The sequence below is a fragment of the Gnatocerus cornutus genome, chromosome 9, assembly GCF_029298725.1.
Source record: "Gnatocerus cornutus isolate USDA-ARS CGAHR chromosome 9, icGnaCorn1.1, whole genome shotgun sequence".
NCBI lineage: Eukaryota > Metazoa > Arthropoda > Insecta > Coleoptera > Tenebrionidae > Gnatocerus > Gnatocerus cornutus.
The window spans coordinates 13,620,083-13,646,911 of NC_142241.1; the positions used below are offsets into that span (position 1 = coordinate 13,620,083).

The 26,829-nt window shown below is 38.0% G+C and overlaps 3 protein-coding genes across 4 annotated transcripts; 1 reads left to right on the forward strand and 2 right to left on the reverse strand.

Moving 5' to 3' along the window:
* Nucleotides 1-242: 242 nt before the first annotated feature.
* LOC148169001 (uncharacterized) lies at nucleotides 243-1,101 on the forward strand. The gene is made up of 2 exons (XM_088045909.1): nucleotides 243-377; nucleotides 423-1,101. Exons 1-2 carry the CDS (start codon nucleotides 356-358, stop codon nucleotides 1,019-1,021), a joined length of 621 nt encoding a protein of 206 aa, XP_087902035.1. The 5' UTR covers nucleotides 243-355; the 3' UTR covers nucleotides 1,022-1,101.
* Nucleotides 1,102-1,210: 109 nt separating this feature from the next.
* On the reverse strand, nucleotides 1,211-10,739 carry MICAL-like (protein). The gene is made up of 8 exons (XM_088045166.1): nucleotides 10,588-10,739; nucleotides 7,798-7,985; nucleotides 6,902-6,993; nucleotides 2,702-3,789; nucleotides 2,439-2,601; nucleotides 2,202-2,388; nucleotides 1,900-2,151; nucleotides 1,211-1,851 (listed from the first exon to the last, which is right to left on the reverse strand). Exons 1-8 carry the CDS (start codon nucleotides 10,737-10,739, stop codon nucleotides 1,337-1,339), a joined length of 2,637 nt encoding a protein of 878 aa, XP_087901292.1. The 3' UTR covers nucleotides 1,211-1,336.
* On the reverse strand, nucleotides 10,664-26,450 carry LOC148169003 (protein-lysine N-methyltransferase EEF2KMT). 2 transcript variants are annotated; one of them, XM_088045168.1, is made up of 5 exons: nucleotides 26,277-26,450; nucleotides 25,925-26,230; nucleotides 25,398-25,875; nucleotides 25,256-25,347; nucleotides 10,664-10,752 (listed from the first exon to the last, which is right to left on the reverse strand). In XM_088045168.1, exons 1-5 carry the CDS (start codon nucleotides 26,352-26,354, stop codon nucleotides 10,732-10,734), a joined length of 975 nt encoding a protein of 324 aa, XP_087901294.1. In that variant the 5' UTR covers nucleotides 26,355-26,450; the 3' UTR covers nucleotides 10,664-10,731. The 2 variants fall into 2 exon arrangements, with proteins under 2 accessions (XP_087901294.1, XP_087901293.1); XM_088045167.1 differs by having other exon boundaries at nucleotides 25,256-25,353.
* Between the last annotated feature and the right edge of the window lie 379 nt (nucleotides 26,451-26,829).

A 26,829-nucleotide genomic window follows, 5' to 3' on the forward strand; every position in this document is an offset into this window, starting at 1 on the left:
TCACTGAAAATTTCGCTCCTGGAATTTTCAGAAAAAATTTGTTGCCATTGATTTACTCGAAAAAAATTAAAGTCTCTGATTGGTCCAATCTATAGTGAATTAAATTCTCGCTGAAATTAAACTTTTCCCATTCCCTGATCAATACATTTTAAGAAGTTACAACCCAATTACAATATCAAAAAATAATTAAATACTGTATGGAAACAACATGTTCCATGATATTTAAATGAACCGCCACGGTCTGTTGATCATCCAGAGTGGAAGGTTGCATACTTTACAGATTCCATTAGGATTTCAAACGAAGACGACGGTTTTTTTCACTCTGAGGTTAGATTGCCGCTGGTTTTGCTGAACGATGGCCGAAGGACCTGTCGAAGGTAAATACAATTTTTCAATTTCTCGCAATTTACCCTTTGTCCCAGGTGACGTCATGGAGGCGTTAAAACGGATGGCTGATCGCAGACAATCACGTTGGGACGAAGTGTTCAATAAATATTCAGTCGCGGGATCAGAGGACGACGATATTTCAGTCTACGATTTCTTGAGAGAGAGTTTTACTTCTACTTCTTACAAAGCAACTTCACAAAACGCTTATGAGGCTGAAGTAATACACAAAATTGAAAAGACACATGGGAGCGTTTTCTATGATATTCTTATACAACAAGAGAAAATGAGAATGTTATTTGACTATGAGGGCTATCATCTTGTTAAAAAACTAGCGAAAAAGGAAGTAAAGAGGTTGCAAAAGCATGTGAAGCAAGCTGACGTGGAATTGTATGGCTTGTTGTCCATGAAACTCAAACCAAATGTTGCTGAGGTGGTCAAAAGCCATTTAAAAAACAATTTTGACAAGGCATTGGTCAATCAATTTAAATACAGACAGGACCATCAGAAATTCCTACATTATAATTTATTACTGCAACAGTATTGGGACTTTTTAAGAGGGTTCCTGCAGGATGATGATATTACTACTTACGCTGTGCGCGTTATTCAAGACAACTTTTGTAATCAGGAATGCTAATTACCACTAATTATTACTAATTATCGTTTTGTATTTTTTTGTTTTTTTTATTTTTTTAATAAACGTATTTTTTCTATTTCTTTCAAATCAACTTTCCTTGCATGATGGGAAAAAGGTTTCTAGGAGGCTTGTTTTTTCATTTAATGTTGGTAGTTCCGCTCAGATGACAACTCAACAAATCGAGACTAATTTCTACTCAAAATAACTTTAATGAGACCTTCAATTTACTCGTGAAATAAAATATAAAAAAATCACAAAATGACACAAACGAAGTACGATAACAAGCGCAGCTTGCCTCATCACAGTCCTAAGTACTCAAAACAAGTAAAACTTGGTCTTCTTCTTCTCTTTGACCGGAGACGTCGCACTCTCCGACTCATCAATGTCCTTATCCGCGTCGATCTTCCCCTTTTTCTTTTTTTCTTTCTTCTGTTTCTTCTTTTCTTTTTTCGACGCCTTCGTCGCACTCTGTTCTTCTTCTTTCTTCAAATTGTAAAGATTAAGTTGACTATTAATGCCGTCGTCCTCCTCAGCCTCTCTAAGTCTGTCCATTTCTAGACATTCAATAATTTCGTTTCTTCGTTCCACAACTTCAACGAGACGATTGATCAGTTCTTCTTCTCTTGCTTTGTCGAGGTCGGTCTTGTTGGCTTCTGGCTGGAGCATGAGGCAGCGGATTTGGTACTCAATATCCGCGTGTTCCTCCTCCAACTTGTGTTGCCTCCGCAGGTACATGAGTGTCGCCTGGTTTCTAAACAAAGCGTTCTTTTCATTGACCAACTCGAACAACTGGAGGATCATGTCTTCAACCTCCGGACCTAACGACTCGTCTAAAAGAAAAAGAGTTGTGAGAGAATCAACGGCAGTTGAGGACAAACCTTGATTAACCCCCGGCCCTTCACATTTGTCTCGAATCATCCTCTCTAGTCGCACCCCTTGTTTCTCCAACCCTTGTTGTTGCACCTCGATCAGTTCTAGTTCTGTTCGTATGTCGGCCATGGGCAGCGACTTTATCATTCTGCGCTGCGGTATCGGTCTTTCCGGTGCTTGTCCTTTCTTCCTCTTCCATTTCCCGTAGGTGCTCTTATCAGGGGCCCCCAAACTTACTGATGCTTCGCTGGAGCTTGGACCTGCACCGCCACATTTGGCCGTTATCAAAACTTAAATTGATTGTACTCACTTTGGATATTTTGGCTTTGGCGGTTTCGGTTCTGCTCGTCTTTTAAGATCTTGTCTTGTTCGAAATCGTCGTGGAGACTACTGGCTTCGATGTCGAAGGAACCGCCGCCGTTTATAGGGGTTGATGTTGGGGGCAGAGGCGCTTTTTTCGATTTGCGGACTTTGGGGGTGGATCGGGGGGAGTGTGTCTAGAAATACGTTCTTAGTCTAACTTAGAGGGGGTGGAATCGGTACTTACAACACTTTGGCTGGGGCTGGAGGTAAGAGAACTCGCTCCACTCTCCGTCGGAGGTTTCGGCGCCGGTTTCTTCTTCTTCAGCGTCTGGCCGGTGGTGGAACTCGCCCCCGAACTGAGAGAACTCAAACTCAACCCGGATTCTCTGGGTTTGGCCTCCGGAGTCCTAACAACACGATATTTAAGCATTACACAATGCGCGTCCATTCGAAGAAATGAAGCTAGTTGACCATCGGTCATGAATGTTAAACAGGACAATGACTCACTTTGACAGGCGCGGTTTAGGCACTGGCTTTTCTTCGTTTTCTTCGTCGTCGCTCCAGAACGGGTTCAATGTAACACGTTCGGCCTTAACTTTTCTTCTGCTTGGTTGGGGAGGTTCCTCGAAGGGGTTGACGCTGACGCGTTGGATATAAAGAGGAGAGAGTTCTTTGTCTTCGACGGCGGGCTCGATTCTTTTCCGGGGTACCGGAGGCGATTCGAACGGGTTGGTTTCCTCATCTTCGTCGTCGAAGGGGTTGAGAGAGGGCTCGTCGTCGCGGAAAGGATCCAGGTCTTCCGGGTACTCTTCGACTTTAGCAGACTCTTCTTCGGGTGTCTCCACTTCTGGTTTAACTTCTTCAATTGGAGGTGTGTCGTCCGAGATCTCGATGATCGGAATGGAATCGTCGGAGATTTCGATGACCGCAATGGCACTGTCTCCTTTGTTGTCGTCTTCGTTCGCTTCTTCAGTGTCTTCGTCTGTGAAACTACACCTACTGGAATCGTTTCTACTATCTAAAGGCACTTGGTTATTGTCGCGCGTTTCTTCGAACAACCGCATTCGCGCTTGAACCAAAGAAACGCGGTTTTCTACAGTCTCTTTGGTAACAGACTCGTTTGCTACAGGCTCGTCGCCGCTAATACTACTCTGTACAGTCTTTTTGTCCAAACCACTATCATCGAACACTTCCGTAATCTCTGGCGGCTTCGTCTTCGGCAAGTCCGGCGGTTCTTCCTCACTGTTAAGCCCAAGGAAGAACGACCGCGCTTTGGAAAACTGTCGCGTGTGTTCAAAACTTTCCAATCGACTTTCGTCCTTCAAAGTTGCGGATTTTTCTTCGTCGCTCACCGAGCGACTGAGGACTGAGGGAACGATGGTTTTCTCTTCGTCCGGGCACGTTTCGCAGCAGTATTCGTCACCTTCAGTCTTGTAATAGTTTGCTAGTGTGAGCTGGCTGTCGCAACGTGCGCAGCGGAAACACGTTCGATGATAGAGGAGTTTTCCTACGTTAAGACGTTCCGCGATGAAAACGGGAAGATTGCATTTAGCGCAAGGGTCGCGACGGACTCGACTCGCGCTGTTTAATGCGACCTAAAACACAAACTGCGGTTTAATGATAATGAAAACGGAAATGGAAGGCGACAAGCGGATCGGACGTTACCTTCAGCAAAAGATTTCAGGCTTGTACTGGCCCATTATGTCCAAGCTCTCTTCCTATGGAAATAAACAGTGTGGGTTAAATAAAGCACGGATGAAATTATTTTTTGTGCAATGCTCGCTTCTACTAACTTAATTATTACGTCATCGGATTATCACAGGAAGAGGCGGCGCCTTTCCCATGGCGACGAAGAAAGTGCTGAATAAATAGACGGTTATATCACACAAGACGAATTTTATTGTTAACGAACCGCAGAGGTTAATAACATACATTTCTAAACTACACATTTAAATCTAACACGTTTTCGCAGGTATAAATTCATATTTATTAATTAAATTTATGGTAATTAATACGTTTTCTAGTTGGAGAAACTCCTTTTTTGGAGATAAATTTGACGATTTATGATAGTCGTGCCGCAAAAAATTTTGCACATTTCGGCAAAAAACAAATTCCCGATAGTTGGGTGACTTCAGCTGTTTTATTTATTAGAGCCACGACCTTGGGACAATGACACTGATAGCTGTTTGATATTTCGAGATAATTTGAGCCGGATCAAAAGAATCGAAATATTAAATTTCGCGCCTTCAATTTTTTGAGGTGACGTGGGGAAAAATTGGAGGCGCCAAATATAAATTTAAGTTGTGACAGTTAAAACAGCTAAATGCAAGGTAAAAATGTTTCAGTACGAGTAGTTTTTATTGGGCTAGAAAAATTAAGTATCAAGAAATTTTGAAAATTTTGAATATTTTCCATTCGGACCTGTAATTTTAGTACTTTTGATTCTACGACAATGAAATTTGGAGAGATTACTATTTTTGACTTATTGATTGTTTGTGCCAAATCTTAAATTTTTTGAGCAACAGGGACGGGTTTTAGAAATTTTCATTTTCAAGACGAGCCAAAAATTAGCAATATTTTCCATTCGGACCTGTAATTTTGGTAATTTTGATGCTACGAGAATGAAATTTGGTAAGATTATTATTTTCGACTTATTGACTGTCTGTGCTAAATTTTAAATTTTTTCAGCAACAGGGACGGATTTTAGAAATTTTCATTTTTAAGACGAGCCAAAAATGTCCAATATTTTCCATTCGGACCTGCAATTTTGGTAATTTTGATGCTACTATAATGAAATTTGGACGGATTACTAGTTTAGACTTATTGACTGTCTGTGTCAATTCTTAAATTTTTTAAGCAACAGGGACGTATTTTAGAAATTTTCATTTTCAAGACGAGCCAAAAATTTCCAATTGATTTCATTCGGACCTGTAATTTTAGTTCTTTTGAGGCTACGACAATGAAATTTGGAGAAGTTACTATTTTCTACTTATTGACTGTCTGTGCTAAATCTTAAATTTTTTGAGCAACAGGGACGAATATTTGAAATTTTCATCTTAAAAACGAGTCAAAAATTTTGAATATTTTTCTTTCAGATAGGTAATTTTGGTAATTTTGATGCTAGGATAAAGAAATTTATAGATCACTATTTTCGACTTACTGACTGTCTGCGCCAAATCATAAATTTTTTAAACAACAAAGACAAGATAATTTTGAGAAAGTTTGAAATGTGAATTTTGGATTTAAATTTGTGATACTGCGACACTGTGCAACTTTTCTTAATAACTTTTATTGATATCTCTGACGCGAAGCAAATTCGGCTCGGCATGTCGTGTATTGGATCATACTAATAAATGTCAAACTGACAGTTCAAAATCAAAAAAAAATTTTTGCAATAAATGTAAAAATAATTCCTAATTTCTTCCTCTAACACAATTTCATATGTTACAACTTCGCCATTTTTTAATTTAGAACTGTCACTTTGACAGCCGAGGATGAATCAATAATACGACATGCCCAGCAAAATTCATAGGCTTCTTAATTACAAATTATCCTGATCACCCGTTATATTGGAAGCCCCTGAAAAGTCCAAATTTTGTATGAAATTTATTGCTTTGATTGGACTTTCTACTTGGAAATTCACAAAATGAGACTCAAATTTTAGAATTTTTAGATATTAGAGAGCTAAAATTTCACTCACAGTTTATCATTGATCGACAATTTGTCACAATTTTAATTTAATTTAATTTAATTAATTAATTAATCACTTCGAATTAGACTATTGAAGTTATTAATTTTTACAGTCGACAGCAAACATTTTTGGTCGTCAAATTGACATTTATAAAGTCGGTACGGCGACATTTTGGCTCATTTATTGACTGGCAAATGATCAAAGAACTAAAATTTGCAAATTTTCCGCAATAAATTCCCTCTAATCGATTTGAATCGACAAACATTTCACTTTTTTTTGCCTTCATTATTCGTCCAATTACCTCCGCCACCGTCTAAAACCAAGCTGTTATAATTTTTACGTAATCCCTAATAAATATCTGATTTAAATAAAACTGATATCAACAACAGCTGTCGAAATATTTGCTCCTTAATTGGATTACGATCGACTACTTTTCCCCATCGCCTTTTATTGTGTTGTTGAACTTACGTAAAAAATGCAACAATCTAATTTCTCTTCCGCAGTCCAAATACTGGGCAACATTACGCATCCACTCAGTGCATTCTGCCATGCTCGTTGCATAAAAAGGCAAATGTATAAACAGTGTATCTGCACAACTTGAACTGTCGACCTTCAATAATACTCTGGTGCTTTATTTAAATACCTTAACCCACACTGTTTATTACAACAATAAAGACGTGAAAGGTAGAAGAAGTGAAGAAGTAGGTGCCATTCACCACGGATGAATCGTAATCGGCGATCCTCAATGTCAATGTCGCGCCGACGACGAATCATTCGCAAGTAAAAAATCAAAGTGAAGAGAATGTTAGCTCATGCAAGAAAAAAATTATTCCCATATAATGTGAGAACGTGCAAGCGACCTTCTGAAACCCAATCCAACACAAGGCGTTCTTTTTATCTACAAAGAGAATCTCTGCAAGCTCCGATTGGTGATCATGTACGAAGCAAACAAAAAGACGATACATTGCACAAAAAATAAAACAATGAACGTGGTGAGGGTGGAAATGAAAGGGTACCTTTGTGGGCGGACTGGAAGACGTCGGGGACACGATGGGGTGCTCCGGGGGGCTCGACGGCCGCTTCGAAGGTATCCGGGTCGGGGATTTACCTGAAAAACGAAATTTGATAAGTTGCTCCACTTCCGACGAGAGGGAAAGTGTCTCGCGTCGAATTTACGATCCTCCACTTTCTCCGTTATCGAGATCAGTCAAAACTAGATTGATGGACAAGTACACATGGGAACTTTCGTTAAAATTGCTCGGTCAGCCATTTCGAATTTCGATAGGAATCTTGTAATTAAACAGCGCGAAGTTAGGTCGATGCAATCTTCAAATTGCTGGACGTCATTCTTACTAATTTTAATCATTAATCAGCGATCCATCATGGCCACAATGCGAGGATTATAAATGATGCGAAAAAAGATTTCTGGGGTCGGCGCTAATGAGAAGATGAGAGGCCACTTAGTGTTTTTGAGTTTCGGGCGAAAACACGGGTCAGCGTTGAATGAGACACTGACTAAAAACTGTTTTTAAACTCAGTTATTTGTTGTCGGATCTGAATTTCAATCCCAGTTTTGGAATCTGCGAAAAATTCTACGTAAAATGATGTAATAACGCAAGTTTACTCTAAAAAATAAGCGAAATATCAATATCAGAAGTTTGGCATAGACTTTTTGAATTTCGTGCCAATTCGCAACAACTTCTGCAATTAACAACAACCGACAGCCGTCGCCCTTTGACCTGTCACGAATCTCAGTTTCATAATCGATTTCGCAAGACTCATTGTTTTAAACATAAAAACGATTTATCGGCACAAACCGACAATTTATGTTATGTGCATCGACACACTTTCCAAGATGGTCACGTAACGCTGCGGTCGTTGATGTAAAATTGCAAAACGCTCCTTAACTCACCCTGAGTGACGACGAAAGTCTGGTAGAACTGCGACAGATAAGTGAGGATGGAAAGTCTGTCTGGCACGGGGAAATCCACCATGTCTTCCGGCTCCAAGAGCGCCGGAATGCCGAGATGACGCTCTGCTGTCCTGAAGGCCAGTTCATTGTTGAAGTAAATGTCGTCTTTATTCAATTTCGAGAATTCACTGGAAAAAGAAATTACACGTGAAAGTCCGACTTTTCCAGAGCGATAAATCTCGTCATTTACATAATTTTTGGATTTAAACTCTTGACTTTCCAAACCGATGAAATCTGGAGGGTCAAGGTTACCAGCCGTGCACACCCTTTCGGCTGGAAATTAGGTTCGGAGCTAAAGACCCCACTTTGCATATTTCGTACAAGCTTCGTGACGACTTTATATGCAAATTGAGCTAAGCTGACCTGCATCTTCGTGCATCAAATGAAATTTGTTAGAAAAAAAACGAATTTTCTTCATTTCTACCGCTCTGAAGGTCTCTAGTTCACTGAGCGTGAAAAACACAAGAAACTAGACTATCAAATTTCAGGTCTTTCCGGTCGTTACAGAATAACCCATCCGTCGCAAATTCTGTTTTCTAAAAATTTGAAGAGGCCTTGCAAAAACGCGTGTTTAGGGACATTTTTCTGAAGTTGGTCAAACGTCATTCAAGTGTCAACGGGGGGCTAACCTCCCTGGGAAATCGGTGTATTAATTAGTCTTAGGATATCAGGGGAAATCGTTAGGAAATCCTAGAAAATCAGGGGAAGTTAGATAAAACCGCAAGGAAATCAGGAGAATTTAGACGAAATCACAAGGAAATAAGAAGAGGTTGGACGAAATTATAATCAAATCAGAAAAAGTTTTACGAAAACACAAGGAAATAAGAGGAAGTTGGACGAAATTATAAGGAAATCAGGGGAAGTTTTACAAAATTACTAAAATCACAAGGAAATCAGGGGGGAGTTGAACGAAATAACCAGGAAATCAGGGGAATTTAGACAAAATCACAAAAAAATATGGAGAGGTGAGACGAAATTACATTGAGATAAGGAGAAGTTTTACTAAATCTCAAGGAAAAAAGGGAAAGTTGGACGAAAAAAGTCACAAGGAAATCAGGGGAATTTAGACGAAATCACAAAGAAATAAGGAGAGGTGAGACGAAATCATAGGGGAATCAGAGAAAGTTTTAGGAAATTACAAGGAAACAAGAGGAACTTGAACAAAATCACAAGGAAATCAGGGAAATTTTGACGAATTCACAAAAAAATAAGGAGAGTTTGGACAAAATCACAATGAAATCAGGGGAAGTTTTACGAAATCACACAAAAATAACGGGAAGTTGAACGATAACAAGGAAATCAGGAGAATTTAGACGAAATTACAACAAATAAAGAGAGGTGAGATGAAATTACAATGAGATCAGGGAAAGTTTTACGGAATCGCAAAGCAAAAAGCAGAAGTTGGAGAAAAAAACACAAAAAAATCGTCAGGGGAATTTAGACGAAATCACAAGGAAATAAGAAGAGGTGAGACGTAATCATAAGGAAATCAAGGGTGGTTTTAGGAAATCACAAGGAAACAACGAGAAGTTGGACAAAATCACAAGGAAATCAAGAGAATTTAGACGAAACCACAAAAAAATTAGGAGAGTTTGGACAAAATCACAATGAAATTAGGGAAATTTTAACGAAATCACAAGAAAATCAAGGGGGAGTTGAACGAAATAACAAGGAAATCAGGAGAATTTAGACGAAATCACAACAAATAAAGAGAGGTGAGATGAAATTATAATGAGATCAGGGGAAGTTTTACGAAATCACAAGCCAAAAAAAAGAAGTTGGACGAAAAAAACACAACAAAAACGTCAGGGGAATTTAGACGAAATCACAAGGAAATATGAAGAGGTGAAACGAAATCATAAGGAAATCAAGGGTGGTTTTAGGAAATCACAAGGAAACAACGAGAAGTTGGACAAAATCACAATGAAATTCGGGAAATTTTAACAAAATAACAAGGAAATCAGGGGAATTTAGACGAAATCACAAGGAAATCAAAGAAAGTCAGTTGTAAGTCTTTTTTGCGAAGTCCTTTGGAGTGTCAATCAACGTTGTAGTTTTGAACAGCAATTGACAGGAGTCCGACTCACGAACCGTGTTTTAATGAGGCTTTTAACGCACCGAAAACGAAAAATGGAATTCCGAACTGTTAATCCGTTTGCGAGCCACTGCGCCATTATTGCCCGAGAACAATCGCAAATGACAAAAGGAGTATTCGTCTTCGTAAGCAGCTGAAGTCAAATGGTTTTAAATCAGGCAAATAAGGCGTACTTGACAGCGAATCGTCCATCATTCGTCCATGTACCTGTATGACCGTCATAAAACCCGTAAAAATCATAAAATAACTATTTAGCTGTCAAACCAACAAGTTTTTCATTACCCTCCGTATTTATGACCTTTCCGGGAAGTTTAATGCCCATCATTTCCCACGAACTGATTTGAATTCCGCCTTTACGAGCTGTTAATTAAACGAACAAGAATAAAATGTCGTCAAGCTTTAAATCAGTCGAATTTAGCGCAAAAAGGTCATCCAAAGCCCGGAAATCGTCCATTTATGGCAAAGACCTGTCTACTGCACAATGCGAGGTCAGCGCCTCGTCCAGGTCAAACCGAAAAGCGAGCGCATCGAGCTCGGAAAAGTCACAATTAAGTGAACGGTGCTCGATCGATTAAAGTAACAGTGAGTTTAGAAATCGTTAATTGGGCGATAGCGGCACCATTGCACTTTCTTACATCAAATCCGGTCGAAAATGATGGATGATGGCGCAGAATGCCAGACCGTCCCTCCAGGATGTCGTCATGTTCACTACGTTGACTCCGGGATAGCCTTCGGTCATGCGACGACACCACAACTCCAGACCTTTGGTGCCTTTGCGTTCACTCATCGTGGCCTTCGAGCTGCAAGAAAAAAATTCACTCAGTTACATCTCGGCACGATTTCGTACATACGTGAGATGGAGATGGGTGTGCGACCCAGTGACATTTTCTGGGATTATTCTATGGGTTTAAATGATTAGATCTGAACGCGGCCTTACTATTTACAAGTTTATTATAGCTTATTAGAGTCAATGAGGAATTATTGAGTTGAAGGAAGGTCGTCATTTACACGAATCATCGCCAGAAATTAGCCGATTTTGGAAGGGAGACAGACTGTTTACGTAAGCCGGCAAAAAGTGACCCGTTTTGGCGAAGTTTCTCTAACTAAACATTGATTTTCGATCGGATATCTCTATTTTTAATGGCGCAGAATTGGAATTCGGGTTGCTACTTTTAACCATTTTGATATGTGAAGGCAGTTATTTACATTTGAACTTTAATCTTTTTCGAAAAAATCAAATTTTCGACTTTTGGAAAATCACGAGAAAAACGATGGCGAAAACACTTTTTTTCGATTTGTCGTAGTTTTCGAAATATTGAGAAAAAATGTAATCGAATCTTCAAAAATTTGGCCCTCTGGCGACAACTTAAAAATTCAAACGGCCATAACTCAGTTATTTGTGAACTTTGCCATAGTTTTAGTCATGAAATTTTTGGAAAATCTAAGAACGAATGAGCTAATTTCGTTTGGTGTTAACTGTCCTGATTGTAATTAAACTAGCAACTTCCGTGTTTTTTATTTTTCAGCCTGCACAAATCCCTGTGTGGTCGACATTGAGCATTGAAACAACACTAAATAAGGAAAACAGTTTCCACAATTGCGCGCAGATTCGGAGCCTTCATTGTCATAAAAGTGCTTAGAAGGTGAAGGTGCCACGTGTTTTCATGGAAAAACTAGACCCTCCAGCATAAAAGCTCACATTCTGCCGGCGATCGACCATCAAATTAACGTTAATCAGTTCTAGAAACAACAATCTACGCCTTGTCTGTTATGAGTTATGACGTGCCAATAAAATCCGAACGGATTGCCTGCACGGGATCTAATTTCGCGTAAAAAATCGGCAAATTACTGTCTGTAATTTTTCAACATATGACACAGATAAAGGCAAGGAAAGTCGATGGTCGCCATCAGCTGTTGACTTTCTGAAGACGCTGAAGCGTGAGCTGGTCACGGCGGTGTCTAACGGTGAACGCCGAAATTGGATCCTATCATTTTCTTCACCTATAGACACAATTATAAGAAAACCTTGAAGAAGCCAACAAATACTGATGATGCAAGCCAGGATATGCTAAAGCCGCACCTGTTTGTATTTTTTTTTCTGAACACGTGTTCTATGGGTATGGGTGCGTAATTGCGTAGACGCAGGAATTAAAATGTGTAGCACGTAACTTGTGAAGTTACCGTTACGTTACATTCGGGAAAAGCGTCGCTTTGTTCAAGATTTCTTGCTCGAAGCTAGTTAAATAATCGCCTTTTTTCTTAATTCTTTGTTGCGAAATCGTGTATCAAGGTGTATATTACCTGCCAGCGAAACAGTCACCTTCTACTTATCACGCTATGTTGTTTTGGATAATATTTCATCCTAGTTGGAATGGAACCGACGTTGAAAAATTGTTAGAATGGGCGATTGTGCCGAGGGAATTCACGCAATTATTGGCGAAATTGCTACTGACCGAATTTTGAAATCATAGAGACAAATTAGAAGGTTTTGAAGTAGGCACAAAAAACAGTTTATTTAAGGTTGGAGAAAGTCTTTAAATTAAGAAATTACTATAAACATTAAAGCGTTTTATGGGGAACAACAGAATGACGCTGTAATGATTGACAAGAAACGAATCAAAATGGAAATTGCAAAATTGGCGTCAAATGCGTTGAATGCCATTCATGGAACTTTTTATTACTGTTATTACCATAAAATGAATCAGTTTGTCATTTTGATGCATTTGATGTGAGGAAATTCTGAATTCAATTTTAGACTTTTTAGCTATTAAGACCAACAAAGAGCTATTTTACAGACTGCTTTAAGTGCCTGAAATCAGTCTTTTTCGGACTCAATCCCAAAAAGTTGTCATGACAACTAATTGTTTTTTAGTTTATTTTAAACAATCTGATGGTTTCTATGTGGCATGGCAAGTACATAAAACACGTTTTTGCGGACTAATCGTTTCTGTTTGCGGCCGCAAAAACATTGTAGATACGTGTGACAAACATTTTTCAGTTAAAGCTTCTAAAAATAGTGGAATTTAGTCCGAAAGAGACTCATTTTAGGGACTTACATGACTTCGTAAAATAACTAATTTTGGGTGCGTATACTAAAATAAGAATTTTCTACAATAGCTATATAAAGTTGACATTTTAATTGTCATTTCAATTACGAAACTAGACCCAAGTGCATAAAAGTGACATAAACGGCCGTAAAAGTATGTCACTTTGACAATAATTGTAAATACGCAATCGTTTGGCCGCCAATTTATTTATCCAATTTTGTTGGATTTCACGCATATTCGCGCCGATTTCTCAAATTCCAACCGTTGAATCTGACTAAAAATTTCAATTTTCGTGATTTTAAAAATAATTGTCAAAACTGTCACTTAACAGCGGAAACAATTGAAAAACAATGCTTTAATGAGGCTCTTGAGCACCGAGACAGAAAACAGTAAATTGACATGAGAAATCGAGAAAACGCAACTCAAAAAGCGATTCAAACTTCAAGTCCAAGTTTGTACTTTTCTACTTCACGTGATTTCTCTCACTTAGAAAACACGACGTTTTAACAACGCACAATGATTTTATGTAACATTTTCCCCAGAAAAAAGCGTTTAATTTCATAAGAGAAAGCTCGAAGTGAGATTTCCAGATTGCTGTGAAAAAACTGTCACACGTCGTATTACCGTTGCCGCAATTACTGTACAACTGTACATGTAAAGTAATAATAGTTTATCTTCCCGATCTTAGCGTAGTTCACATGACCGGTCGTAATTTGTTAGACCTTCCGGCTCTTTATTTCCCCCAAATTTCGATGCAGCATGAATAATTCAAGCAAAATTCTTTTGTTGTTTTTGGGAAAACGGAGTGTCTCACGATTCGTCGTCCTTGAAGCAATGACACATCCAAGCCTGTACTAGTTTGCCAATGTCTTTTTAATTGACGAGAAAATCGGTTTTTGTTTCAGATTAGACACACCTAAGACCATTGGCCGAGATACGGTGCATTTTCTCTTTTAATCGGGTGTGTTGCTGTTGTTTCTGCATCGAAGCGTCGTGTTTACATCTGTTTCCTTAATTTATCTACGCTTAATTTAGTCCATTGAAAGTTAGTCTCTAATAATAGCCTTCGAGGTGAATTGACATGTAGGAATTGGATGAAAAAGGCTTTTGTGAATCCGACTAATTGGAGCACAAAAGTGAAAGTCGGGTTTTCTCTGTTTATGGATTTTTATCATTGACATTTGTGCGACATGTAATTAAGTGAGATCTTGATTGTACTTTCTTGGGATTAATAGGAGGCTTGGCCGTAGATGGAGCAGTTGGAATTCTATTTTCGAAAAGTTTTGGCTCGGAAAGGAAATTGCGCTTCGGTTTTGCAACGAGAAATTTACATTAAGCGCTCATTAAGGCGAGGCAAATTTGATTTTTCTCCACAACGTGTTTCTTCCTTGGAAATTCTTCTTCAAAGAAATTTCTTTTTCATTAATCACCACTCATCTTCATGGCGTTATAAAATGCTTTTTTATTTACTAACTTGACTGCACTATGATGAGTTAACGATCCGAATTGTGTACAAAATTTTGTCTGCTTCCTTAAACTTTAGTCCCGAGGGAATAACCCTCCCTGGGCGTATCCATTTCAGGAAATCAAGGGAAATCGTGAGGCAATCGGGAAAATCAAAAGAAAATTACTAGAAAATCGAGGGAAATCATTAGAACATCAGGGGCAATTAATAGGGGAAATCAGAGGAGATTACTAGGAAATCCGGAGAAGTGAGACGAAATCACAAGAAAATAAATCACAATGTAATTAACTAGTAAATCAGGGGAGGTTTGACGAAGTCACAACAAAACAGAGGAAATTAGACGAAATCACGAATAAATCAGGAGAAGTTAGTTGAAGTCAAGGGGAAAGCAGGGAAAGTTATACGAAATCACGATGAAATCAGGAGAAGTTGGACGAAATCACAAGAAAATCAGGAGAAGTTGGACGAAATCACAAGAAAATCAGGAGAAGTTGGACGAAATAGCAGGAAAATCAGGAGAAGTTGTACGAAATCAGTAGGAATTACACGAAACCAGCTAGTAAATCATGAGAAATTCGACGAAATCACAAGAAAATCAGGAGAAGTTAGCCGAAATCACAAGGAAATCAGGGCAAGTTAAACAAAATCACAAGGAAATCAACTAGTAAATCAGGGTGAAGTTTGACGAAATTACAAGAAAATCAGGGGAAGTTGGACGAAATCACAAGGAAATCAACTGGTAAATTAGGGTAAGTTTGACGAAATCACAAGAAAATCAGGGGAAATTAGACGAAATCACGAATAAATCAGGAGAAGTTGGACGAAATCACAAGAAAATCAGGAGAAGTTGGACGAAATAACAGGAAAATCAGGAGAAGTTGTACGAAATCAGTAGAAATTACACGAAACCAGCTAGTAAATCATGAGAAATTCGACGAAATCACAAGAAAATCAGGAGAAGTTAGCCGAAATCACAAGGAAATCAGGGGAAGTTAAACAAAATCACAAGGAAATCAACTAGTAAATCAGGGTGAAGTTTGACGAAATTACAAGAAAATCAGGGGAAGTTGGACGAAATCACAAGGAAATCAACTGGTAAATCAGGGGAAGTTTGACGAAATCACAAGAAAATCAGGGGAAATTAGACGAAATCAAAAGGATATCAGGGGGAAGTTGGCCAAAATCACAAAGAAATCAGGGGAAGTTGGACGAATCAACAGAAAATCAGCGAGGAAATCAGGGGAAGTCAAGTGTATGCCACTTTTAAGAGGACAATGCTTCTTTTCTGTATTTTTAAGTATTCTATAGCCGGATTATGGTCCTTGGTCATAATGATGTCCATTATGGTACTCAAATTAGCCATCTTAATAACGTTTGACATGCAAGCAGATAATTTTTTTTACATATAATGAGAGATTGAGTAAACTAAATGCCAAGACAAAATGTTTTTTTCACAATTTCCTCAATTTTTGCCCTGTGAATACTTTAACTTTATCAAACGATATTTAAATTACCACTTTACGTCTTACCCAGGGGCTGTAAAGATAGAAAAAATAGCTGAGCCGGCCGTAAAACAATACGTTGTGGATAAAACGTTGTACGCACCTTTGGCCGAAAGAATTTCCGCGTGCGGGCGTAATCGCCTCTTTCGGCTTTGTGTGCGTAAACTATTCTCGACTAAACAATAAAACGTTGTCTGGGGAAGCGGTAAAAAGTAAAACGGTTTTCACCACAAACTGATAAAATGAGTGTAACCTGAGTGCGTCCTGGCGATAAAAGGCCTGAAAACAAGAAGCCCAAAAGCTCACCTCCTTGAAAAAGTCGAGCTTTTCGTTATTTCCTGCGAACACCTGCAATGACTCACGTGGAAAAAACTTGGCACTGTAATTACCCTCAACAAAGACAGTCAACTTTGCATACGCAATTCCCACCGCATCTTCAGGTGACATTTGTCGCCTGCTTTCGTTCTTTTCACTCATTGTTTTGATAATCAACTGTTTGGCGACCCTGATTCATGACACAAATACATATCGGTAGCACGTCGAATCGACAAATTTGCATAGTAAACAATCAAACATGACTTTTTCCTTGAAATGTCATGACTTACCAATTTCAAGTAAGTAATCCAAATGTGGCACTAATCAGTAACAAAAGCACGTGTAGTTTTATGAGTAGACCCGCGACTCGCACTCTCCAAGACCGAAACGACGACTGACGGAGCGGAGTCATAAAACTGGCACATACAGGGTCCGGCAACACTTGTGTCCACCCCCAAAATCATCTTTAATTTTAAAGATAAAATTTTCAAAATTTGCATACGCTCACAGTTAACAAAACTCTAGAAGCTGACGCAAAAATTTGTTTTTTATCACTGATAGTTTTGGCGTCGCGACGCCTTAACAATGTAATTTTTAGGTAATTGTGAGGGTTTGTGATATCAACCCCTAATTTATTTTTTTTTCAATACAAATATGTTTAAAATATCTCAGTTGTTATTTTAAATTCAATGCAAATTGTCTTCAAAATTTGAGAAAAAAATGCTGTTTTATCAAGTTAGTTTCCAATTTCATTATGTCAAAACTGCTAACTACGTTTACACCCATCTGTCAACATCTTGTGTCACAAATGACATCTATCTTTTGGCTCGCTTTAGATTGTAACAAAAGTCTTACTTGGTGAAATTGTCACTTTGTCTAAGTTAATTAACGATTTCTGGTGTTCATAAAGTGCAACATGCCAGTGTTAATCAAAATTAACCTTTATAAAAGTGAATGAAGTGACTTGTGAAATTTTGGTGTAAACGTAGTTTGCCACTGCGCCGTCATAATTTTGAAAACTAACTTGATAAAGCAGCGTTTTTTTCTCAATTTTTAAACACAATTTGTATTTGATTTAAAACAAAAACTGAAATATTTGTGTTACAGTTATGTCGAAAAAAATTTGAATTCGCGAATATTTTTGCAAAAACTCAAAAATCGCGTAAAATTATACTTCTTGGGCGTCGCGACGCCAAACAAACCGTGGTAAAAAACAAATTTTTTTTGTCAGCTTCTAGAGCTTCGTCAACTGTGAGCGTATGCAAATTTTCAAAATTTTGTCTTTAAAATTAAAGGCGATTTTGGGGGTGGACACAAGTGTTGCCGGACCCTGTATAGTGGCTACACGGTGCAGGTAGTCGGAATAAAAACCGTCCGACAAACAGGACTGAAACTTGTATTCATGCGAGTGAACAGCTGCATTCATCGGAAGGAGGAAAAACAGACGTGTTGGGACCTGTGGCTGACAAATTTCGAGACGGGAGGAAAACGCGACTTTTCACACTATTTACATAATTAATCGGCGCGGGATGGTACGTCGGAAAATATGGAAATTTGCGTAGAAAGTCGACGCACACTAATAAACACTTGAAATATGGAAAAATGTAGTAAAAGTGTAAATCAACACTTGGGAAGTTTGTTAGCCAACTTGGTTAAAAAGTTTGCTCAATAATTTACAGCGTTACATAAAAAGGCGGATTGCTCAATGGAATGTAAATTTATCGTACATTGTGTAGAAGTGTGCTCTTAAAACGTTACTTCTGCGAAAGCAATTAATCTTGAAAGTCTAATTACGCCAATTACTTTAGGACACCACAATCTGTGGTTAAAAGTGGATTTTCATTTTTCTGTAAGTTTCCCACAAGATAAAAAAACTGTACTTTATGTATCGAGACTTTCCTGTGGGATAATATTAACCCGAAGACCACCCGCTGTTCTTTGCTCCGGAGGAGATTGACCGTGAACGTCATTCTTCGTTTATATAGAAAAGGCATTTTTGAAAACTGAGCTGCAAAAGTGAACTTTCTAGTTCCATCTGTTCTAAGAGTCACATGTTCCTGCGTTAATATTTGTTTTAATCTAACCTCATTAACTAGTTTAATGATGACCATGGTAATTGGTGTTAACGAGAAAACAAAACTGCCGGTCCCAGGGACAATTTTAATCCCGTGTGTGTTTTTTATCCACCTTCCCATCGTATCCTCGACCCCGCAATTACGACTCAATCTCACCGAAATATCACCCATACCATGGGACCATCTTGTGCGGTCTAGCAAGTGAGAACCATCACAATGGGGCGAAGGAAGCGAAGAGCCTCGGGCTAAAGCACTCTTCAATTTTTCTCGTTACCGGCGCCAGACACAAAAATAAAGAGGCTTCCGACGAACAATATCACACGCAACATGCGAAAAGGAACTGTGGGAAAATGGTATCGAAAAAGGAAAGCGTTCTTTTTTCATCGACACTTTTAATGTTTAACATAAACACAGGGCGGTAAAAAAACGGACAAAAACTCGATTTATCTTGTTGATGGGCCGAATCGGCGGCGCCTTTCTGTCAGAAGAATAGCCCCTCAGACGGACGTAATAAATTCAAGATGGTGGCCGACCCCGACTGGATACTGTTCATCATGTGAATTATTCTGAGGGTTGTCCACTTTATTACGTTTCTCAACCGGTTTTTGTATTTTTAATTGGTTAAGTCTAGGTTTTCATTCTTGCGAGACGAACGCGCTTGTGTTTACCTTATTATGTTGATGGAGATACAAGAACCGCTTCCAAAGAAAACTACAGTTTTGACAACATTCAGTTGTGCAGTTATGTGCAATAAAATGAGAGATTATTTCATGACTCAACGTTTGTTTATTTGGAGTCAATCATCAACTTTAATTACTAATGGAAATGACGGGCACTGATTTTACTGATAATAAAACGAACGACATTTCTTATCTAGGAATTACTAAAATTGCTGCAAAAGCCTTATACACTAGTTGATGACCCGATAACGGTAGGCTTGGATGACTTCAACGACTTCAAAGGGCGCTTATTCTTGATAACAAACAATCAAACACACCCTTCTGGTATCAAAACAGAGGAAAACTTCATCTTTATCTCCTCTCTAGCCCTTTCTTTATGTTTCTTTATAATCATTTTGTTGTTTTATTACTTTATTCTTGCCCGTTTATGGTTTAGGTACAGTAATAAACAATTAATTTGATATTGTTTTATCAAGTTTGGATAACGTTTCCAATTTAAAAAAACTTGGCAAATTTAGAGGCTGTCTTTCCAAATTTTGATGTTTTTGATTGGGACAAAAATTTTTAGAATCTGCGTTTGTTGCTTCAGAATTTTGAAATTCAGCACAGCTAATAAATGGGCCAAGAATAACAACTTCCCCAAATTTCATCGCCGTAGCACTGACACAACCAAAAGAACAATTTTTTTAAAGAATTTTGAAACTTTTTGGTTCGTCCTAAAAATAAAAATTTCTAAAAATGCGTCTATTGCCTCAGAATTTTAAAATTTGGCACAATTAATAAAAGGGTCAAGAATAGCAACCTCCCCAAATTTCATCACTGTGGCTTTAACATCACCAAAAATACAAATTTTTATTTTGAATTTTGAAACTTTTAGGTCCGATCTAAAAACAAAAATTTTAAAAAATCTGCGTCTTGCGCATTTTGAAATTTGGCATGGTTAATAATTAGGTCAAGAATAGAAACCTCCCCAAATTTCATCGCCGTAGCACTGAAACAACCAAAAGAAGAATTTTTTTTTGAAGAATTTTGAAACTTTTTGGTTTGTCCTAAAAATAAAAATTTCTAAAAATGCGTCTATTGCCTCAGAATTTTAAAATTTGGCACAATTAATAAAAGGGTCAAGAATAGCAACCTCCCCAAATTTCATCACTGTGGCTTTAACATAACCAAAAATACAAATTTTTATTTTGAATTTTGAAACTTTTAGGTCCGATCTAAAAACAAAAATTTTAAAAAATCTGCGTCTTTTATCTCAGAATTTTGAAATTTGGCATGGTTAATAATTAGGTCAAGAATAGAAACCTCCCCAAATTTCATCGGTAGCACTGAAACAACCAAAAGAACAATTTTTTTTTAAAGAATTTTGAAACTTTTTGGTTCGTCCTAAAAATAAAAATTTCTAAAATCTGCGTCGATTGGGTCAGAATTTTGAAATTTGTAATAAAAGGGTCCAGAATAGCAACCTCCCCAAATTTCATCGCTGTGGCTTTAACATAACCAAACCTACAAATTTTTATTATGAATTTCGAAACTTTTTGGGCCGACCTAAAAATAAAAATTCTACAATCTGCGTCTTTTGCCTCAGAATTTTGAAATTTGGCACAGTTAATAAATGGGCTAAGAATAGCAACCTCCCCAAATTTCATCGATGTGGCTCTAGCACAACAAAGATACAAATTTTTATTTTGAATTTTAAAATTTTTTGGTCTGTCCGAAAAATAAAAATTTCTAAAATCTACGTATGTTGCTCCAGAATTTTCAAATTTGGCACAGTTAATAATTGGGTCAAAAATAGCTACCTCCCTAAATTTCATCGCTGTGCCTCTAACAATCAAAAATACAAATTTTTATTTTACAATTTGAAACTTTTGAGTTCGTCATAAAAATAAAAATTTCTAAAATCTGCGTCTTTTGCCTTAGAATTTTGAAATTTGGCACAGTGAATAAAGGGGTCAAGAATAGCAACCCCCCCCAAATTTCATAGCTGTAGGTCTATCACAACTAAAGATAATTTTTTTATAGAATATTAAAGCTTTTTGGTCCGTCTTATAAATAAAATTTTTTAAAATCTGCGTCTTTGGCTTAAGAATTTTGAATTTTAGTACAGTTAAACAAGTGGTCAAGCGTAGCAACCTTCCCAAATTTCATCGCTGTGGTTCCAACACAACCAAAGATACAAATTTTTATTTAGAATTTGGGTCCAAAAGTGTACTAGTCAATTCCAAAAAGAAACGAAATACAAAAAAAAAGAAAAACTCACGACCTTCACAAAAACCAAAAAAACCATTTCCCCGTGTAATTAAGTTAATTTTCTCCCGCTGTTCACCATGCCAATTACACCAACCTCACCCATTAACCACCGAACTTCCATTCTTACATAATTGTTAATTTAGCAAGAAAGGTCTTCCATTTCCTCCGCGCGTCCTAATCAATTCTCTCCGGTTTTGAGCCTTCTAACTCCAAGAAAGCCATCCATCTCTTGTCACGTCACATAATTAAAAATGTAACCGTCTCCGCTCTACTAAATCAATAACAAACCAATTACGACCCATCGATACCGATCGACTTTTTGTCTCCGGAAAAAATCAATGTGGTCCAGTTTCTGAGGCAATTTCAACGCGGCTTTTCCTCCTTGTAATCAGCAGCAAAGCTCCATACGAACGATTACCGTTACCCGTTTTTTATGCAATGTGCTAAATCGATCGGGTCTAAAGCACGATCGACTGGTTTAAAAGCGATTTAATTACGAGTGGGAAAGTTTAATTAAAGGAGCGTCTTCGTTTTGACGAAGTTTGATTGAATTATTGAGAGTTTGGTGCAACCACCGCTAAAATAAGTGAAGATTTTCTTCGGCAATGCAGGTAATAATCAGTGCGATCGTAATTACTCGGCGAAGATTTATAGCGGAAGCAATCATTTTACCATTGGGTGAAAAACACGAAATTAAAGACAAACTCGTAGGTGCTTATAATGGTCTAATTGTTCTCGTGTTGACCTCACGTCCCTCCAGTTACCAATGTAACTTTGAGGTTAATTGTACCGCTTCTGTTTAGTTAAGTCCGACTAAAACTGAAATTGGTTTCCATTGTCGTTGTATCGCTGCAAATTGCTTTACGTGATGAAAAACAGCTCGTTAATGATGTCAGTCAAGTCGAGTGGAAAATTGTGTCGATTTTCGAATTGGTAATGTCTCCGCTGACCAAACAGTTTTCTGCTCAATTAGACCATCCAACATCTTGCATTATTCAGAACCCGCGTATCCATTGCATTTATCGCTTTCTGATAGCTCTCGTACACATTGCATTAAATCATCGTGACCTCCGCCTTGAACTTCTTTGTTCGGACATCCGTCGAAAAAACATCGGGGGATTTATAGCGATATGATTCACACGTGCTTCTCTTATCGATGAGTAATTGATCTGAAACGTCGCGAATGTGTTCTTGCTGCATAATAGCACGAGATATAATCACTGGTAATTTCCATAGACTATCTGGAACGGAGTTTTAAATCGTTGTTTATGCATGATTTACGGCGACGTCTCACTTCCGCGTCGGATTAAAAGGACTAAACCAACAATATGCAGAATTTTAATCGAAGCGTGGTGAGGTTTTGTTAACAGCGCTGTTGAAGATGGAGAGAAATTTTTCCGAGTTTCTATAGATGAAAGAAGTACATGGAAACCGCACGACAAAAGTTTTTCATCGGGGAGACAAAAAAAGACTTCGCAGCACTGCCAAGGTGACGGTTTTTGTGCGACCACCGAGTGATATTGAAAGTACAATTTTTATTCCACAAATTAGTAATTCACATCGAGAATATTATTACGAGATCGAAATCACCTTGGAGGATTTAAATAATTAAAAATATCTAAAACATCCAATTCATCAAACGGGTCATGGGAAATATCCCACAGGTCACTTTAGAGTTTCCTTGGAAAATGTAAATCAGTTCCCTATATAAATGGTTGAAAAAATCTCATGGGAGTTTACTGCATTTTCTTTAAATTTTTTTCACCAAATTGCAAATAAAAATTTCTAAAGTCTGCATCTGTTGCCTCAGAACTTTGAAATTTGGCACAGTTGATAAAAGGGTCAAGAATAGCAACCTCACCAAATTTCATCGCTGTGGCTCTAACATAAGCAAAGATACAAATTTTTATTTTGAATTTTGAAACTTTTGGGTCCGTCCTCAAAATAAAAATTTCTAAAATCTGCGTCTGTTGCTCCAGAATTTTGAAATTTGGCAGTCAATTAAGGAGTCAAGAGTAACAACCCCCCTAAATTTCATCGCCGTGGCTCTAACACAACCAAAGATACAAATTTTTATTTTGAATTTTGAAACTTTTTGGTCCGTCCGAAAAAATAAAAATTTCTAAAATCTGCGTCTTTTGCCTCAGAATTTTGAAATTTGGTAGTTAATAAATGGGTCAAAATTCCCCAAATTTCATGTGAACTTAAAGAATCTTGGGCAAATCTAAAAATCTAAAAAAAAGAGGAGTATATTCTAACATCTTGAAGAATTCATGAAAAAAAAGATAAAAAAACCTCCAAAAAAATAATAAAAAAATGTAAAAATCAAGACAGAATCCAAAAATCCTCTACAGAGAAACCAGGAAGAATCAAAAGTGAATTAAAAAAAGACAAAAAGAATCGACGAAGAATTCGATGGTAATATAAAAAAATCCAGAAAAACTAGAGAATTAAAAAAAATCCAGAAAATTTGAACAGAATCGAGTCTTAAAACAATTATAATAAAGAGAAACTAGAGAGAATTAAAATCGAGACTTTACTGAAAATCTAAAACGAAATTTCAAAACAACTAATTTGGAAAGTATAGAAGAGAAATAAATATTCAGGGAATCCAAAGATTAAAAAAAACATTTTTTGCTTGGCAGATAATTCTTCACTTTTTCCACAATTATCACAAGATCGGTATCGAAGCGTAACCTCGCCTACTTTTGACTTATCATTATTAATAATCACGTCATAATAACTGATCCAAAACCAAACTTCTTGTGAAACTTACTTTAATAAACGACCTGAATTAAGTGCGCTCGTTGACACTTTACACCATCGAGGTTAAAACAAATTGCCACGTTTTGGAGGTCAATCATTTAAGTAAAATCACGAAATGAACATGACCATTAAAAGTAATGTTGCCCAAACATGGAAGAAAATCAAAAACGGAAATAAAGCACTCGATTTCCAAGTCTGGTGAACATTACAGTTAATAGAAATAATTAACCAACGGAAGCCGTTCTCAGGATGTTGCAAAATCTGCTAAATGCGTCACTAAATTTTATTTAACCGTCAATCCAAGCGTGTCGCATTGTCGTCCTAGTGCTCCACTTTTTGGATGCAGTTTTTGAGAGTAAAATTGGCGGGGAAAGTTGGTAGAAAGCATTAGATGTGACCTTAGATGATTTTTGACAGAGTCACCATGCGGAAAATTCACGCATGATAGACCAGACGCTGCCTACATCCGCACCGGAAGCCACATCATGATTTGGACTTATAAACTAACATTTCCAGTCGGTGCAATTTGTAAAAACTCAGCTCGGGGCAGCGGTCTCTGCTAATTAAACACGAGACGAAGAGAAGAACATGCACGATGAAAAGGTCTCGTAAAACATGACGTGGTTATAGTGCATTCAACTCGCATGAACATGATGTAAACAACAGGATTTCAGTTTTCTTCGCCGGTCGGTCTTAATTATCTCCGGGCAAAGTGCACCAGTATAGGTCTCGTGCGAACCAACGCGGAAGCGGTGCTAAAAACTCTTGTAATTATTTAATTATTCTGGTTAAAGCGGTGTAAATCTCTTGAATATTCTAAGCGCTTCAAGAACGTACCGTTAATATCTGCATGCAGAGTGCAATTTCTTCAGGACACGATCGTTAAAATTGACACTTCCCGATGCAGAGCATTGCATACTGAAATTGCGGGACCGTTAACGCGATAAATAGCTCCACGGCTAGTTCTTCATCTGGCACCAGAGTCAATTAAAGTATCGAGGACGCTAATTATGACAATTTCATTTGATTGTGAGAATCGGGCGAGGGTTTAACGCAACATTCACGTTTATTGCCCCAAACATGCATTAAGGCCCGTTTACGACCGTGTTATTAGTCATAAATACTGTCAGGGCAGAATTTAAATAGACATTAAAGCCCCACTACTTTGCAACAAAGTTATTTTTAGGGGTTATTGCTCACCTGAACGTTAATAATCCGAACAGGTGGTTCTGCAGCCCACAGAAAGTTCCTCTGTACTGGAACTTCTACCTCTTTGACTTTGTACTTCTTCTCTGAAACTAATCCATGAGAACATGAAGGAAAAATGAAGAGACTTAACTACCTAAGACACTTAAAAACTGCCCCAAAGTCTCCTCATTTCTCTCAGTGCAACCCAAAATAAAAGTCTTAGCTCCACAGCACCTGGACAAGCAACTCACTGCGCTGATTAAAGGCCCAAATATGCTACAGTCATACACAACATCTGCCGCAATAATTACATCAAGTTGACCCAATTTCTTGCAGACTTCTGGACAAACATCTTCCCAGGGCAAATTCCACAAGCCAATTTCACAAGACTCTGTTTTTGCCTCTAGAAGACACTTCTTGTTGTTTTTATCACTACAGTTCAAGTTCAAGAGAATGTTGTCTTTCAACACTGTCAGCACTGAAGGGTGACAGTCCGTTAGTAGGACACTCTGGGGGTTACACAGAGTTAAAACCAACCCTGTTAAACCAACCCCTGAGCCAAGTTCTAGAACTCTTTTAGACGTGAAGAACGACGGGTTTGCTAGGATCCATTCAGAGAGGGCAAGAGATGCCTGAAAGTACTCTAAGATAACAGTGGCGAGGGGGCGCGGGAGCCCTTACCTGCCAAGTCCTGAGCCCTGTGGTTCCCTCTGAAATTATATTAATGTTTTCTTTGAGAACGAAGGTTTTGCCCCCTTTGAGACCCGAGTAGTGTTTGAAACTGTCGGTCTCTGGTAGCGCCACCAGACGTGCGTATTCTTCATACACGCAATCTGGAACCGCAGAATCCTGCTTTTCTAACCTTTCCAATAAAGTCTTAAGAAACGCTTTCTGGTAGTTTACGCTTAAAGGATACTTGAGGACCTGCCCCGAACGCACGGTTTTATCAATAAGATCTTCCACGCGCAACGTTAAAGCACTGAAATTCTGAAAAAATCGATTGAATGTCAGAAGTTGAGGTTAGGTAACTTACGTTCCAATCAATGGTCTTTAAGGGAGTTTGGCACAAGAACTGTTTTATTATAATCTGCAGGAGATCATCGTCTTGCATTGCGTTGATCGAATTGAGTTAGAATTTAGATTTTTAGGTTTTACGAATGACAAGAGCGACACCGCACGGTCGGTAACTGCCGATAAAACAGCCACCTACTTCTAAAAGCACTTAAACTTTAACAAAAACTGCAAAATTTACACTTTTTAAAAAATTTTTAAAGTTCAAAAGATGAAGGCCACATTTCTTAAAATTTCGGTGGTTTAAACTTGTAAATTGCTTGGTAGAGTCGGTAAAACAGCATTAGTGTGATTGAGCAAATCGCGGCTAGGTGGCGCTACGTACTCTGACATTTTTTTAAAGATTTAAATGTTTCTGCTGTGATTTTTGAGCGGTAATTTCATGATTGCCTACGAAATAAAAAAATCTCGAGCTTCATAAGCTTAAAATTATTAAATTAGTTGGATTAAACAAGCAACTTTTGGTAACTTTTGGTACAATTTCTGTTGGGTTGGTCACTATGCGCGACCAGTGG